Source organism: Giraffa tippelskirchi, chromosome 7 (assembly GCF_054371585.1).
Source record: "Giraffa tippelskirchi isolate mGirTip1 chromosome 7, T2T-mGirTip1v1.2.pri, whole genome shotgun sequence".
NCBI classification, from domain to species: Eukaryota; Metazoa; Chordata; class Mammalia; order Artiodactyla; family Giraffidae; genus Giraffa; species Giraffa tippelskirchi.
This window is the reverse complement of record NC_137281.1, coordinates 85,249,896-85,268,297: the sequence shown is the minus strand read 5'-3', so window position 1 is coordinate 85,268,297 and position 18,402 is coordinate 85,249,896. Positions and strand designations below refer to the sequence as shown.

General features: G+C 35.9%; 1 protein-coding gene across 5 annotated transcripts in view; it reads left to right on the top strand.

The window, feature by feature from the left end:
* The window catches only part of MYO9A (myosin IXA), a 223,508-nt gene that overhangs the window by 70,192 nt on the left and 134,914 nt on the right, over positions 1-18,402 (top strand). For 4 of the 5 annotated variants that reach the window (XM_081506177.1, XM_081506176.1, XM_081506175.1 and 1 more), the window contains exons 7-9: positions 5,579-5,679; positions 7,075-7,201; positions 16,836-16,925. In XM_081506177.1, the coding sequence (XP_081362303.1) occupies positions 5,579-5,679; positions 7,075-7,201; positions 16,836-16,925 (318 nt within the window). The remainder of the gene's footprint in view (positions 1-5,578; positions 5,680-7,074; positions 7,202-16,835; positions 16,926-18,402) is intronic. The other variant, XM_081506178.1, reaches the window with a different exon arrangement.

The window sequence follows — 18,402 nt, the reverse complement described above, 5'->3', positions numbered from 1 at the left end:
TCCACACCCTCTCCAGCATTTATTGCTTGTAGACTTTTGGATAGCAGCCATTCTGACTGGTGTGAAATGATACCTCATTGTGGTTTTGATTTGCATTTCTCTAATAATGAGTGATGTTGAGCATCTTTTCATGTGTTTGTTAGCCATCTGTATGTCTTCTTTGGAGAAATGTCTGTTTAGTTCTTTGGCCCATTTTTTGATTGGGTCGTTTATTTTCCTGGAATTCAGCTGCAGAAGTTGCTTGTATATTTTTGAGATTAATTGTTTGTCTGTAGCTTCGTTTGCTATTATTTTCTCCCATTCTGAAGGCTGTCTTTTCACCTTGCTTATAGTTTCCTTTGTTGTGCAAAAGCTTTTAATTTTAATTAGGTCCCATTTGTTTATTTTTGCTTTTATTTCCAATATTCTGGGAGGTGGGTCATGGAGGATCCTGCTGTGATTTATGTCGGAGAGTGTTTTGCCTATGTTTTCCTCTAGGAGTTTTATAGTTTCTGGTCTTACGTTTAGATCTTTAATCCATTTTGAGTTTATTTTTGTGTATGGTGTTAGAAAGTGTTCTAGTTTCATTCTTTTACAAGTGGTTGACCAGTTTTCCCAGCACCACTTGTTAAAGAGATTGTCTTTTCTCCATTGGATATTCTTGCCTCCTTTGTCGAAGATAAGGTGTCCATAGGTGCGTGGGTTTATCTCTGGGCTTTCTATTTTGTTCCATTGATCTATATTTCTATCTTTGTGCCAGTACCATACTGTCTTGATGACTGTGGCTTTGTAGTAGAGCCTGAAGTCAGGCAGGTTGATTCCTCCAGTTCCATTCTTCTTCCTCAAGATTGCTTTGGCTATTCGAGGTTTCTTATATTTCCATACAAATTGTGAGATGATTTGTTCTAGTTCTGTGAAAAATACCATTGGTAGCTTGATAGGGATTGCATTGAATCTATAGATTGCTTTGGGTAGTATACTCATTTTCACTATATTAATTCTTCCAATCCATGAACACGGTATATTTCTCCATCTGTTTGTGTCCTCTTTGATTTCTTTCATCAGTGTTTTATAGTTTTCTATATATAAGTCTTTTGTTTCTTTAGGTAGATATATTCCTAAGTATTTTATTCTTTTTGTTGCAATGGTGAAGGGTATTGTTTCCTTAATTTCTCTTTCTGTTTTCTCATTATTGGAGTATAGGAATGCAAGGGATTTCTGTGTGTTAATTTTATATCCTGCAAATTTACTATATTCATTGATTAACTCTAGTAATTTTCTAGTAGAGTCTTTAGGGTTTTCTATGTAGAAGATCATGTCATCTGCAAACAGTGAGAGTTTTACTTCTTCTTTTCCTATCTGTACTCCTTTTATTTCTTTTTCAGCTCTGATTGCTGTGGCCAAAACTTCCAAAACTATGTTGAATAGTAGTGGTGAAAGTGGGCATCCTTGCCTTGTTCCTGACTTTAGGGGAAATGCTTTCAATTTTTCACCATTGAGGATAATGTTTGCTGTGGGTTTGTCATATATAGCTTTTATTATGTTGAGATATGTTCCTTCTATTCCTGCTTTATGGAGGGTTTTTATCATAAATGGATGCTGAATTTTGTCAAAGGCTTTTTCTGCATCTATTGAGCTAACCATATGGTTTTTTTCTTTCATTTTGTTAATGTGGTGTATTACATTGATTGATTTGCGGATGTTAAAAAAACCTTGCATTCCTGGGATAAAGCCCACTTGCTCATGATGTATGATCTTTTTTAATATGATGTTGGATTCTGTTTGCTAGAATTTTATTAAGGATTTTTGCATCTATGTTCATCAGTGATATTGGCCTGTAGTTTTCCTTTTTTGTGACATCTTTGTCTAGTTTTGGAATTAGGGTGATGGTGGCCTCATAGAATGAGTTTGGAAGTTTACCATCTTCTGCAATTTTCTGGAAGAGTTTGAGTAGGATAGGTGTTAGCTCTTCTCTAAATTTTTGGTAGAATTCCGCTGTGAAGCTGTCTGGTCCTGGGCTTTTGTTTGCTGGAAGATTTCTGATTACAGTTTCGATTTCCGTGCTTGTGATGGGTCTGTTAAGATCTTCTATTTCTTCCTGGTTCAGTTTTGGAAAGTTATACTTTTCTAAGAATTTGTCCATTTCTTCCAAGTTGTCCATTTTATTGGCATATAGCTGTTGGTAGTAGTCTCTTATGATCCTTTGTATTTCTGTGGAGTCTGTTGTGATCTCTCCATTTTCATTTCTAATTTTGTTGATCTGATTCTTCTCCCTTTGTTTCTTGATGAGTCTGGCTAATGGCTTGTCAATTTTGTTTATCTTCTCGAAAAACCAGCTTTTAGTTTTGTTGATTTTTGCTATGGTCTCTTTTGTTTCTTTTGCATTTATTTCTGCCCTAATTTTTAAGATTTCTTTCCTTCTACTGACCCTGGGGTTCTTCATTTCTTCCTTCTCTAGTTGCTTTAGGTGTAGAGTTAGTTGATTTATTTGATTTTTTTCTTGTTTCTTGAGGTACGCCTGTATTGCTATGAACCTTCCCCTTAGTATTGCTTTTACAGTGTCCCATAGGTTTTGGGTTGTTGTGTTTTCATTTTCATTCGTTTCTATGCATAATTTTATTTCTTTTTTGATTTCTTCTGTGATTTGTTGGTTATTCAGAAGCGTGTTGTTTAGCCTCCATATGTTGGAATTTTTAATAGTTTTTTTCCTGTAATTGAGGTCTAGTCTTACTGCATTGTGGTCAGAGAAGATGGCTGGGATGATTTCAATTTTTTTGAATTTACCAAGGCTAGATTTATGGCCCAGGATGTGATCTATCCTTGAGAAAGTTCCATGTGCACTTGTGAAAAAGGTAAAATTGATTGTTTTGGGGTGGAAAGTCCTGTAAATATCAATTAAATCTAATTTGTCTATAGTATCATTTAAAGTTTGTGTTTCCTTGTTAATTTTCTGTTTAGTTGATCTATCCATATGTGTGAGTGGAGTATTAAAGTCTCCCACTATTATTGTGTTATTGTTAATTTCCCCTTTCATACTTGTTAGTATTTGTCAAATCAGGCTATGTTTTTTATACTCTTTTTTCTTAAATGATCTTCAACATCTTTACTAACTCTCAAAGTCAGTTTTTCAGATTTATGTCCTATATTATCAACTAGTAGCTACAAAAAAGTATAATTTTTATAAACAGCATTCTAAGAAATATAGACAACATATGAGAAACGTGTAATTTGACTTTGCTCTTCACTTTCTCTCCCTCAGAATACTTCCTACATGCCAGGCTTGTTGTAGGTACTTATTTGAGAAAGGGTTCTCATCATCTCATACAAAGGGAAAAAATGCTGATAGCTTGAAAGAATATTTTGGTGTATTTGTGGGAAGTGTGCAGTGGCATGTTATCATGTAACACTGGAGCCTGAGCTGAGTTTGACAATAGGAATCAACTGTCTTCTTTCAGTAGAAAGGGTTTGAACAGTTGTTGATTAGTTCCCTACCTCATTCTTTGACCTTTACTGTTTTATTGTTTTCTGAATGACCTCCAACAGCCAGTATTTGTATCTGGTGCTTGAAAGCTTTTCTTAGAATCCTGGAAGGCCTTGTGCTCTTGCCTGGTCCTCTAAAAGTACCTAGGAATTAACAGCTTGTCTCCAGAACTGATGAGAGATGATATATAAGTGTTATGGCTCCTTCACGTTTCTATTTTTTATACTGTTTCCCAGAGGTTACTTTGGAATTAAAGTCCAGTTACCCACCTTGGTAGCTACTTTAATATTGTACTCTATTTAGGCAACATTGCCTTCCCTACATTCCAACGCTACTTGTACCGAATCTTGGTCTCAAGGTTTGCATACATATGAACCCAGATTAAGATAATGATATTTCTGGTCTGATAGATGAATCTGTCCTTAGTTTTTCTAATACCATTGTCATCAAGGAATTTCATGTTAAATACAAGTATTTAAAAGTTCATTATGATTTTGGTCTTGTATTTCTGAAGAACATTTGATTATAGATAACAGCAGGTATAAATGTCTTTATATTTTAGTTCTTTTTTCAATATATGCTCTCAATATTTTATCCACACTGTTTTATTCATTCTTGAGGTAGATAAGAGCAGCTGTCTTTTATGATAATCATTACTGTGTTATTGAGTTTACACAAGTTGAAGCATATAGGTTGTTTTCCCTCCACTTATTTGTTACAGAAAAATTTTTACTAAATTATAAAATGAGTGAGCTGTTTGTGGTTTTAGGGGGAAGAAAAGAAAGAGCTTTTAAAAAGCTTTAGGAAAGAGAAAAATGTGTTAAATTAAAATTTTTTAGTGGGTTAGGATGTTGTCATGTCTGTAGAACTATGTCTTAAAATTGCTTACCAAACATTTTATAGTCAGAACTTTTCTTAAAGTGAATTTAAAATCCATGCATACCTTTCCATAAAGAATAGAATTATTTTTAGTAGCATTTTAAGACAGTGTTTAAAATTTTATTATTTATATATATATTCATTTTTATAGTACCTAAAGCAGGTTGTACATGGAAGATACTTGATAAATACTTTTTAAAAATAGATGAGCACTTTATTTCTTCAAAAGGAATGTCTCATTCAGTTAAGTTATTCATTGACTGTATGTTTACTCCAGTAATTTCCTACTTTCTTCTTGGCACTGACTTGATATTGGAAATCTGCAGTAAATGAGACAAATAATAGTTCTTGTGTTCACTGACTATTTGATACAACATTTCATAGGAAGATAGGCATTAAAAAAGTAAATACATGTGAAGAAGTTTTTGAAAATATAAGTGTAAAGGAACTATGAGAACACATGGTAAAGGCAGGTAAAGACTTTTTTTATTGTTTTAAAGATTTACAGTATTACCAAATGGTACAGTATTACCTTTTGACTTTTGGGGGAACTGAAATGCAAGAATTGCTCTAGAAGAGTAATATTTTTTGGTCTGGTAGTCCATAACTGTTTTTACTGGCTCATATTATGAGGGTTCTTTTGAAAGTTTTTGTACTTTCACATATACTTTTTTATTTTTCTGATTGCCATGTTGTTTATATTATTTGTTAGAAACTATTTATGTGACATCTAATGTTGATGTAATATAAACATCTTTATATTAAGTCTAGGCTCCCCTTCTCAACTAAATTACTGCTTCTTCTAAAATATATTTTTGTGTCCCAGGATCTAGTTCAGCACCTTGCATCTAGGTAGGCATCTATTAAATATTTGTTGAGTAAATAACATTTGTATGTGGAATTGATGTCTTAAATGCTTCGCATCTCCAAGACTCTTCAGAACTACTCAAAATCAAACTTGGTATCAGAACATTTTATGAGTTTTGCTAGCTCTTTATTGTAAGTTACTTTTGAGATCCTTGCTTGGGTGGTTGTGAAGAAGAGGGAAAAGGTAATGTACTGGTATTTAGGTAGGTATATGTTTGGTTTGCATGCTTGTAGTAGGATAAGAGTCTAATGAATTTGATGATATCTAAATATGCATAGATATGCTTATCTAAAACTACTATATTTCTGAGTGGCTTAGGTTGCTTTTCAATAGATAATCTTGATTTTTCTTTTCCATTTTTCTTAAAAAAGCAGGATTGCTTCACTGTGGAGGGGGAAGATTTGAGGCATGACTTTGAACGCTTACAACTAGCCATGGAAATGGTAGGATTTCTTCCCAAGACACGAAGACAGTGAGTTTATTTATTGTATTCCTTTACCCTCAGTAGAGATCCTTTGAAACAATTTTCTGATATTCCTAATCTAGTGCCTCTTGCATCTTAAGCATTACTTAGAATTAGGAAATTTATTTTTGTAAAAGACTTGTTTTGAATTGTTTTCTTTTGTCATAAATTCTTTGAAAATCTGTTGAAAGTTAGAGCTCTACTTCCTAAAAATGTAATCCATAAACATTTGCATGTTATTACAGGAGTTCATGGTGCCCCCCAAACCTCTCCGGGTACCTTCCTTAGCAGTTGCTTTATAATTATAACACTTGTTGTGAAGGGAAGGAAACAATGTGGGATCTCAGGGTGGGTTGCTTAAAGTAAAAGAAAAGTGAGGTTACTTTGATAGAAAGTTCTTGTCAAGTTCAGGTGAGAGACAGAAAATAGGTATAATAATGTCCCAGAGTAAACTGAATTCATGAGATGTAGAGTGCAAGTATAGGGATTATCTGTTGGCTGGAAGAGAGGCATGCGTTCTTCTGAGACAGGAGGGAAGGACAATTGAGGTGTAGATGTTTTACAATAAGGGCCTAATATTAGATCATATAGTCCAGTGGTCTCCATTATTGTTTTTAAAAAAGGCATTATAATATGATGGTCAGTATAATATGATGTGGGAAAGCATTTTAAAGATTCTAATTCAGTAGGTCTGAAATAGACAGTGTAGGGAAAGGACATTCCAGGTAGGATAAAAAGCACTTAGAATGTCATAGACTTTTGAAACACCACAGAAGATTCAGACAATATTAAGTCCCCTTTAAGGCTTCCCTGGTGGCTCAATGGTAAAGAATCTGCCTGCCAATGCAAGAAGCGTGGGTTTAGTCCCTTATCTGGGAAGATCCCACATGCCATGTAGTGACTAAGCCTGTGCACCACAACTCCTGAGCTTGTGCTCTAGAACCCAGGAGCCACGAATACGGAATCCATGTGCTGCAACTACTGAAGCCTGCGGTCTCTAGAGCCCAAGTTATGCAACAAGAGAAGCCACCACAATGAGAAGCCTGCGTACCACTACTAGAGAAAAGTCTGTGCAGCAATGAAGACCCAGTACAGTAAAAAATAAATAAAAAAAAATTAAAACAAAAAGAAAAAAGTCCCCTTCAAACAACTGTATCTGTATATCTGATGTGGATACAGTTCTTAAAGTAGAGTTATGTAAAGCACTTTGCACAGTGCCTGACATGGTAAACACTCAATAAATTTTAGTTTTTGTAGTTATTATTATCCTCATATTTCTTATTTCTCTGAAGACAAAGTGCTCTGTATTTGTAATGGTTAATTAGCTTGATTAGAATTTTGGAATGAAATAAGCTTAAGAGAAGTCACATAAGAAAGCTGTAATTTATGGTTTTATTTTCACAGGATTTTCTCTCTTCTCTCAGCAATACTACATTTGGGTAATATCTGTTATAAAAAGAAGACATACCGGGATGACTCCATAGATATCTGTAATCCTGAAGTTCTGCCTGTTGTCTCAGAGTTATTGGAAGTGAGTGATTACATTCTCCGTTTTCATTTCAAATACTGGTAACTTTTCAGTTTTTATTTTGTGTAACTATTTTGTAGGTATAAATAGGTTAATACTTTTAATTACTAGTGTTACTCCAGAAATTGGAATTCTTTCTATTGTGTGTGCCAGACTCTTAAGAAGATGTGGGTTTTCTCCCCTGCCTCCCTTTGTCCCAGATATCTGTAATTGCTAAATTTGCTGAATAGGATGAATATTTCACTCTATACTATATCATGTTCTAGGTCTTTGTAAATTTTCTCCTACATAGAAGGATGTTGGTTAGATTATTTTGTTTGAAGATGGAGTGTCTAGATGGGTGGAGAAAAAAGTGCTACTTTTTATTTCTTCATGGCTAAGTAGGAGTCAAATGTCTTCATGTCCTATGGCGTTTCTTCCCACATCAAGATCCTCATTACCTTAATCTTTCTTCCTGGACTGATGATTTCTCATGTTTTCTAAGCTAACTACTCATCTTAAAAGTGGTGTAGTTTTTTATGGGCCCTCTCCTCTGGCAGAACAGGAAACATGTATGTGTAAACTCACCTTGAGTATATTCACATATCTCCAAATATTTTTATGTAACTGTCTATATAAAGATAAACATGATCTGTACAACAAGGGAAACTATAAACAAATGGAAAAACAACCTATGGAATGGGAGAAAATATTTCCAAACTATGCAACTGATGGAGGGATATGATATGGTATAACTTATATGTGAAATCTAAAACTATGATGTTGTCGTTCAGTTGTCCAGTCACGTCGAACTCTTTGTGACCCCTTGGACTGCAGCACGCCAGGCCTCTCTGTCACTCAACATTTCCCTAAGTTTGCTCAGTTCATGTCTTTTGCATCAGTGATGCCATCCAGCCATCTCATCTTCTGACACCCTCATCTTCTGCTCTCAATCTTTGCCAGCACCAGGGACTTTTCCAATGTGTCAGCTGTTTGCATCAGATGACCAAAGTACTGGAGTTTCAACTTCAATATCAGTCCTTCCAACGAGTATTCAGGGTTGATTTCCTTTAAGGTTGACTGGTTTGATCTCCTTGCAGTCCAAGGGACTCTCATATGATACAAATGAATTTAGTTACAAAATAGAAATACACTCATAGACATAGAAAACAAATTTCTGGTTACCTAAAAGGAAAATGGGATGGAGGGATGAATTAGGAATTTGGGATTACCTGATACATACTACAATATGTAAAATAGATAAACAATAAGGACCTACTACATAGCAGAGGGAACTGTATTCAGTATTTTATAACAACCTATAATGGAAAAGACTTTGAAAAAGGATATGTATTTATATACATAAATAAAACGAAATCACTTTGCTGTATACCTGAAACATTGTAAGTCAACTATGTGTGTGTGTTAGTTGCTTAGTCATGTCTGACTCTTTACAACCTCGTGGACTGTAGCTTGCCAGGCTCCTCTTTCCGTGGGAGTCTCCAGGAAAGAATACTGGAATGGGTAGCCGTTCCTTTCCAAGATTATTTAGGTCAGTATGTTTTCCTCCTTCCCTCTTCACTGAGGTTGTTGCATATATTTGTCATATAGTTTCCATGTCATGGCCTGCATTCTTTCCTGAGATTCCCCCAGCATCGTAAATAATTTGCTAAAGATTTGTGTACCTTAGGATTCATGGATTATGTATGTATATATGTATGGATTGTGACAAATGCATAATGTTGTGTATCCTCCACTACAGTATCTTAGAAAATAGTTTCACAACTCTGAAACTTCCCTGTGTGTCACCTATTCAACCCCTCCCTACAAACTACTGATGTTTTTACTAGCTTTGTAGGTTTGCTTTTTTCAGAATGTAACATAATTAGATTCATATAGTATTAATATATCATGTTTTCAGACTTACTTGTTTCACTTAGCAGTATACATTCAAGATTCATCCAATGTCTTTTCCTGGCTTGATAGCTCATTTCTCTTTATTGCTGAATATTATTCCATAACGTGCATGTATCACAGTTTGCCTGTCTATTCACCTATTGAAAGGGAAAGTGAAAGTCGCTCAGTTGTGTCCGACTCTTTGCAACCCCATAGATTTTACAGTCCATGAACTTCTCCAGGCCAGAATACTGGAGTGGGTAGCCTTTCCCTTCTCCAGGGATCTTCCCAACCCAGGGATCGAACCCAGGTCTCCTGCATTGCAGGCAGATTCTTTACCAGCTGAGCCACAAAGGAAGCCCAAGAATACTGGAGTGGGTAGCTTATCCCTTCTCCAGCAGATCTTCCCCACCCAGGAATCGAACCGGGGTCTCCAGCATTGCAGGCAGATTCTTTACCAACTGAGCTATTAGGGAAGCCCACCTATTGAAGAACATGTTAATTATTTTTTTACAATTTTTTTTTTTTTTTACAATTATCAGTAACCTTTTTTTTTCCTGTTAAAATATCACTTATTTTCCAAATCTTCTTTCATATACTGCTTCATCAGTTTTAACCATATTAAATGGTTTAAACTGATTCTGTCAGCATAGAACAATTCGCTTCTCCTTAGCATAATTCAGTATTGGCTTTGTAACATAGTTAATTGTTTACCAGTTTGTGTTCATTATAAGGTCTTGGCAGTGTTCTTTGAGATCTGTGGATGTGCTTATTTATCTAACCTTACAATGTTTATTATTTTGTACATACCTTGCTGTTTGTTTATTAACTTTAATGGAATGAGTTAGCCTGGTAGAAGAGGCAGGAGGGAGTACTTTGAATTGGAACTAGACTCACTTATTAGAAAGGAGTTCCAGAATGTGGAGTGTGGTGTCTGAAAGCTATAATTTTGAAGGTCATGAGGGTCAGAAAACAGATATTTCAGGCAGGACTTCCAGGTGATATTTTAGTCGTTCATTTTGTATTGTGGTAATACAGAGCGTTGTGGCTAGTGATCTTTAGAAGTTTAGGAATTCAGCAGATACCAAGGCTTCTAGTCTTAGTGAAATAGGACTTGTTTGGTGAGAGACTAATAAGAGCAATTTGGGAAATTTAAAGAAGAACTCAGGTGTATGGGAAAAAAAAAAAGAGGGGGGCAGCAATCCAATTCTGAAAATTGGTCTTACAGTGTTAAAGTTAGACTAACAACTAAGTGTGATTTGAGAGCAAATCCCACATTTTGAATTCAAGCTTTTCAAATTCCTTCTTGTTTGGAGTGGTTCCTTCTAGTTTGGAGTGGTTTGAGGAGTGAAGTTTCAATAATAAGTAGAAAGAAGATATCTTCAAAGTCAAGGAGCTAGAGAAGATCTGACAACACCTACCAGAGTGTTCTGCCTATAGTTAGACCTTATTTTTATTTATCATTATTTTTTATTAAAAAAGTTTTTTTGGCCCTAAGGCTTGTGGGATTTTAGCTTCCCAACTAGGGATTGAACCTTGGCCCTTGGCTGTGAAACCACTGGACTGCCAGGGAATTCCCCCATAAAGTTTATTTATTTATTTTATTTACTTATGTTTTTTTTTTTTTGGCTGCACTGGGTCTTCATTGCTGCATTCGGGCTTTCTCTAGTTGTGGCGAGAGGGGGCTTCTCTCTTCATTGTGGTGCACTGGCTTCTCATTGCGATGGCTTCTCTTGTGGAGCTCAGGCTCTAGCAGGCTTCAGTAGTTGTGGCTCTCAGGCTCTAGAGCACAGGCTCATTAGCAGAGCACATGGGCTTAGCTGCTTCGTGGCATGTGGGGTCTTCCCAGGCTAGAGATCAAACCCGTGTCCCCTGCATTGACAGGCGGATTCTTAACCACTGTCACCAGGAAAGTCCAATAAAATTTAAAGACTCTTTGGAAAATTATAAAGGTAGCTGATTAAAATATGAATTCAGTAATATTTTCTTAGGTTGCTTATTAAATCCAAATAAGATTAGTGTATTTTATGTGATTATGGTATGTGCGTAGACTTGTGTATGATCATTGTCAAGTAGTGCCAGCATTAAATCAGTTCCTTAAAATGGATTGGGTAGTTTTTCATTCTTTAAAATCTTTTTTCTGCATTTAATAGAAGAATTGTTAGCAAAGAATAATATGTTTGTTAAAGATATGAACAATATCAACGCTATGACCAATGGTATTTAATGTTCCTCCAGTTAGTTTTGTGTTGACTGATTTTTCAGGATTTTTAACTCTGGTTTGAGTTAATTTTGATGATTTGTGTTTTGCTGGGAAATAATTTGTTGATTAAATGTTTAAAACTTACTACTTTTGTATTCATTGTGAATACTTTGTTAATGTTTAAATTATTTTTCTCTATGATGTTAGCTTTCTATTCATGTTTCTTAATGTTCTTTCTATTCATGTTTTCTTTGATACATAATTTGTCTTTCATTTCTTATATACTTCTTATAAACGCTGGGCTGGAGGAAGCACAAGGCAGAATCAAGATTACTGGGAGAAATATCAGTAACCTCAGATATGCAGATGACACCACCCTTATGGCAGAAAGTGAAGAAGAACTAAAGAGCCTCTTGATGAAAGTGAAAGAGGAGAGTGAAAAAGTTGGCTTAAAGCTCAACATTCAGAAAACTGAGATCATGGCATCCGTTCCCATCACTTCATGCTAAATAGATGGGGAAACAGTGGGAACAGTGACTGACTTTATTTTTCTGGGCTCCAAAATCACTGCAGATGGTGATTGCAGCCATGAAATTAAAAGGCGCTTACTCCTTGGAAGGAAAGTTATGACCAACCTAGACAGCATATTAAAAAGCAGAGACATTACTTTGCCAACAAAGGTCCTTCTAGTCAAGGGTATGGTTTTTCCAGTGGTCATATATGGATGTGAGAGTTGGATAAAGAAAGCTGAGCGCCGAGGAATTGATGCTTTTGAACTGTGGTGTTGGAGAAGACTCTTGAGAGTCCCTTGGACTGCAAGGAGATCCAACCAGTCCATCCTAAAGGAGATCCATCCTGGGTGTTCGTTGGAAGGACTGATGTTGAAGCTGAAACTCCAATACTTTGGCCACCTCATGCGAAGAGCTGACTCATTTGAAAAGACCCTGATGCTGGGAAAGATTGGGGGCAGGAGGAGAAGGGGACGACAGAGGATGAGATAGTTAGATGGCATCACCGACCCAATGGACATGGCTTTGGGTGGACTCTGGGAGTTGGTAATGGACAGGGAGGCCTGGCGTGCTGTGGTTCATGGGGTCGCAAAGAGTCGGACACAACTGAGCGACTGAACTGAACTGAACTGATATTTTTAACATATTTTCTCTTTTCTGTTAAATTATGAAATACCTTTTTAGAATATAATATATATGAAAAAGGTATAATAAATACCTGTAGACTCAAAATATTATCCAAGTAATAAAATGTTACATGTAATTGAAGTCCACTGTGTACGTTACCCAGCAGAAGTATAAATACTACTATGAATTTAGTTTTTTTCCAAGTTTTTATTAATTGAAATTTTAAATGCGGTCAAAAGTGGAGAGATCCTGAAGTACCCATTGTTAAGCTTCATCACTTATTAATGTGGCCTGTCTCTTTTCATCTGTATCTTTACCTCTGTTACTTCCCAATTCTTTTAAAACAAATTCTAAAATAAAATCCCAGTTATCTGAATGATAAGGGCTATGTTTGTAAAAATATTCATGATAATTAGGAAATTACTGTATAGCACAGGGAACCTTACTCAGTACTCTGTGATGGGCCTATATGGGAGAAGACTCTAAAAAAAAAAGGTGGATATATATTTATTTATATAAATATGGCTTCCCATGTGGAACAGTGGTAAAGAATCTGTCTGCCAGTGCAGAAGACGTGGTTTTGATCACCCGGTTGGGAAGCTCCCTTGGAGTCAGGAATGGCAACCCACTCCAGTATTCTTGCCTGAAAAATTCCATGGACAGAGGAACCTGATGGGCTACAGTCCATGGAACTGCAAAATGTCAGACACGACTGAGCAGGCATGCACGAGTATTTACAATGGATTCACCTTTCCACACACTTGAAACTGACACAACACTAGAAATCATCTGTACTCCAAAAAATTTTGTTAAAAATTCACAGTATTATTAAAACACCTAAAAAAAATAAGTTGGTTTTTAGTCTCAGCTATATAGTCAGTGTTGAGGTTTTCTTTTTTTTAATGATTTCCCTACAATTTCTTTGCCTGGAGAATCCTAGGGATGGCAGAGCCTGGTGGGCTGCCGTCTATAGGGTCGCACAGAGTCGGACACGACTGAAGCGACTTAGCAGCTACAATTTCTTGTTTTTCATTGAGTTATAATTGACATACAACATTAGTTCCAGCTGTTAAACATAATACAGTATATTTCAAATATACAAAATACAATATATTTCAAAATGATCATAGTAAGTCTAATCAACATCTTTCAGGATACATAGTTACAAAAAGTTTATTTTCTTGTGATTAGGATTTCTAAGACCTTTTTTAGCAATTTTCAAATATCGAATACAATTTTTATTAACTGTTGTTACCATGTTGTACGTTCTATCCCCATGACATGTGACCTTTATATTATACCTGGAAGTTTGTACCTTCTACCTTGAATTTGTTGTTGTTCAGTCACTCAGTCATGTCCAACTCTTTGCCACCCCATGGACTGCAGCACACCAGGCCTCCCTATCCTTCTCTATCTCCTGGAGTTTGCTCAAACTCATGTCCATTGAGTTGATGATGCCATCCAACCATCTCATCCTTTGTAGCTCCCTTCTCCTCCTGCCCTCAATGTTTCCCAGCATCAGGGTCTTTTTCAGTGAGTCAGCTCTTCTCATCAGGTGGCTAAAGTATTGGAGTTTCAGCTTCAGCATCAGTCCTTCCAATGACTATTCAGGGTTGATTTCCTTTAGGATTGACTGGTTTGATCTCCTTGTTGTCCAAGGGACTCTCAAGCATCTTCTCCAGCACCACGGTTTGAAAGCATCAATTCTTTGGTGCTCGGCCTTCTTTATAGTCCAACTCTCATGTCCATACATGACTAATGGATAAACCATAGCTTTGGCTATATGGACCTTTGTCGGCAAAGTGACGTCCCCGCTTTTTAACACACTATCTAAGTTCATCAAAACTTTTCTCCCAAGGAGCAAGCATCCTGTAATTTCATGACTGCAGTCACTGTTGCAGGGATTTCGAAGCCCAAGAAAATAAAATCTGTCACTGTTTCCATTTTTTCCATGTCTATTTACCATGAAGTGGTCGGACCAGATGTCATGATCTTAGTTTTTTGAATGTTGAGTTTTAAGCCAGCTTTTTCACTCTCCTCTTTCACTTTCATCAAGAGGCTCGTTAGTTCCTCTTCACTTTCTGCCCTTAGAGTAGTGTCATCTGCATATCTGAGGTTACTGATATTTCTCTTGGCAATCTTGATTCTAGCTTGTGCTTCATCCAGCTTGGCATTTCCCATGATGTATTGTCCATATAAGTTAAATAAGCAGGGTGATGGTATACAGCCTTGACGTACTCCTTTCCCAATTTTGAGCCAGTCCATTGTTCTATGTCCAGTTCTAACTGTTTCTTCTTGACCTGCATACAGGTTTCTCAGAAGGCAGGTTAGGTGGTCTGGTATTTCCATCTCTTTAAGATCTTAATGTTCCAGTTTGTTGTGATCAGCATAGTCAAAGGCTTTAGTGTAGTCAATGAAGCAGATGTTTTTTCTGGAATTTCTTGCTTTTTCTGTGATCCAGTGGATGTTGGCAATTTGCACTCTGGTTCCTCTGTTTTTTCTAAATCCAGCTTGTACATTTGAAGTTCTTGGTTCACATACTGTTGAAGCCTAGCTTGAAGGATTTTGAGCACTACCTTGCTAGCATGTGAAATGAGCACAACTGTATGGTAGTTTGAACATTCTTTGGCATTACCTTTCTTTGGGATTGGAATGAAAACTGACCTTTTCCAGTCCTGTGGCCACTGCTGAGTTTTCCAAATTAGCTGGCACGTTCAGTGCTGCACTTTAACAGCATCATGTTTTAGGACTCAAAATAGCTCAGCTGAAATTCTATCACCTCCACGAGTTGAATTTAGTTTTTATCATTCCCATTCTTGTTTTTATATTTTCAAAATAGATAGATGTGTCCATAAAGAATATATAGTTTTGTTCTGAATGTTTTCACACTTTATATGTGTTATACTGTATGTATCATTCTAAAACTTTTTGACTTCATATTTTGCTTTTTAAGATTTTTCAGTGTTGGCTTATATATTCTAGATTCTTCTTTGAGCTGTTGTACAAAATTCTCCTATATGAATAAAACAATTTTTCTTTTTTAGTGGGGGGTGAGGTTATTTGTAATTTTCCATTTATAGATAGTACTGTGATAGGCCTTGTGCATATATCCTTGTTAACATGTGTGAGGATTATTCTAGGATATAATTCAAGGAGTATAATCTTGGGTATGGTATGTACACGTATTGAGCTTTATTGTTACTGACATATTACTGTCTGTAGTGATTATACCAATTTATACAAGGGTATGAAAGTCACCTTTGCTCCATGTTGTTGCCAGTTTAGATTTGCTTGTTCCTTTAAAAACATTTCTTACATCTGTTGCATAGGTCACTCGTTTTCCGACGTTCAGTTTTAATAATAATTGCTGGCATGAAGAAATACTCCTCAGAATATTACAGTGTTTTTTTTTAATCACATATGTTTTTTCTTAGTTTTGTCATTTTGTATAATCTGCATTATTGATAATTTGATTCTTGAAATATTTTAAATATACTGAAAGGTTGAGGTTTTTACATTTAAACTTTGGCTATTCATTTTGTGAAGTTAATTTGCCTCAATATGTTTCCGTTGTTTGGAATTTGAAGATTCAGCAATGGATGCTCCAAAAGAAGGTTTATTTTCTTTATGGTGTAATCTTATTTTAAAACATGATCAACCTGTCACGAGTTTGCTGGTGGCAGGGTAATGACTCACTGTTGTTTTATAAGTATAAAAACATGAACTGAAGTGATACATGAGAAATTCATGATTATTTTGGCTTCTGTAGAGAGAGTAAGAATAAAGGAAGCATCAACTTTATTTTAAAGTTTAACATCTGTAAATGAAAATAAACATCTGAAACATCAATAACTATCCATTGTAATGTTCCTGGAATTCAAGAAGTATTGTTGGGATGTCCCTGGTGGTCCAGTGGCTAAGACTCCATGTTCCCAAAGCAGGAGACCTGGGCTCGATAACTGGTCAGGGAGCTCAGATCCCATATGCCACGACTTAGAGTTGGTACAGCCAGATAAATTCACTTAATAAATAAGAATTAAGAAAAAAAAGTATTGTCATTTTTTTAGTCCTTGTATACAGGTTGTGGGATTATGACTGACTATCTTAAAATATTTTTTGTGCTACTGTGTATTTTTCATACTCTGCACAATGAAACATGTTTCTCTGTTATGATCAGAAAGAAAACTTTAAAAAGACCAAACTGTCTTATTTACCCTTTGTGTCTTTTTTGTGGTGAAGTAGGGTGAATGGGACACTTAAATTCCACTTTGGCCAATAATTAAATTGCCCAGGGTATTGTCTTTCTGTTTTTTCTCTATTGTGTATTTGCTTTTCTCATTATTTTTTTCTCTGTTTGACATTTCACTAAGTAATTCAACTGTTTTTATAAATCTTATATTGAATTTACTTTTCTGCTTTATAGGTTAAAGAAGAGATGCTATTTGAAGCACTAGTTACAAGGAAGACTGTGACAGTGGGAGAAAAGCTTATTTTACCATACAAACTGGCAGAGGTATGAATAGATTTTCTTTGAAATCAGGGAACTCTAAATGCTTTTTGAAGTTTAGGTTTATATTCTTGCTCTTAATAGAATGAAAATGGAAGTGTTGATTGAAATATTTTCTGGGCTCTTGAAACTTGATCATGAACTTTCTGTCAACTTGGAAACTTTTAAAGTTGAATGTGATTTTAAACAGTATGCTTACATTTTTCTCCAATGATCTTAATCTCATCACCATTTTTAATTTTCATTTGATTAATATGGGTAGGTAGCAATATTTGACCCAAATGATTTTTCTTTCTTGAGCACATCATATCTTCTGGCACATCATACTCTTGGGTTACTTTTCCATTGTTGGCCACTCCTTTGCAGTTCTTTTTGTTTGTTTTTTTCTTTCTTCCTGACTCTGTTGATAAAGGATGGAGTTCCGTAGGACAGTCTTTGTCTTTCCTTCTGTATACTTTTTATCTCGATTGTCTCACTCAGTCCCATGGCTTTAAATATCATCTGTATAGTAAGGCTTCCACTTAAGTTTTATTGCTACAGGGAGCCAATATTACTGTTTTACCACTCAAGTATATGAAAGTGAAGTGAAGTGAAAGTTGCTCAGTCATGTCCGACTCTTTGTGACCCCATGGACTATGCTGTCCATGGAATTCTTCAGGCCAGAATACTGAAGTGGGTAGCCTTTCCCTTCTCCAGGGGATCTTCCCTTCCCAGGGATCGAACCCAGGTCTCCCACATTGCAGGTGGATTCTTTACCAGCTGAACCACAAGGGAAGCCCAAGAATACTGGAAGTACATAGGAGTAGGAAAATTATTGAAAGGTCTACTACTTTATGGTGAAATTTTACAAAAATGGTGAGAAATCATAGTGATGATTATTATAAAGGTAGGATAAGAATATGAGACTAGAAGACATGGAGGTGGGAAAATAGTAATTTAAGTGTAGAGAATGCTTTCTAGGCAGACGTTGATCCATTTATCCTATTTTTTGGGTCTCTCCTGATGTAAGTCCACATTTCTTCATTATTCAGGTATCTTATGTCATATTTTATACTTGCCAACTTTGAGAGCTCCTTTGTAGACCACAGAAAAAGTCAAACCATTTAAGAGTTTTGCTCTTCTTTTACATAAAGGTTCAATGCTTTTACATTTTCTTTCTCAACTTTTTTGATTATTAAATATTTGTTATGTTTATTTGCATCTTTTAACTTTAAATTCATCTTTCTGAGATTATTTTTGTTGCCCCTGTTTTATTTTGGTTTATGTTTGTTTGGACTGGAAGATCCACTGGAGTGGGAAATGAACCCCAGTCCAGTATTCTTGCCTGGAAAAATCCATGGGTAGAGGAGCCTCTGGGCTACATCCCTTGGGGCTGCAAAGAGGCAGACACGACTGAGCGACTGAGCATGTTTGTTTGGTGTATTTATTTATTAAGTAAATATTTGAAAAAGCTTTTTGTGCCTAGAATTGTGCTAGGCATTAT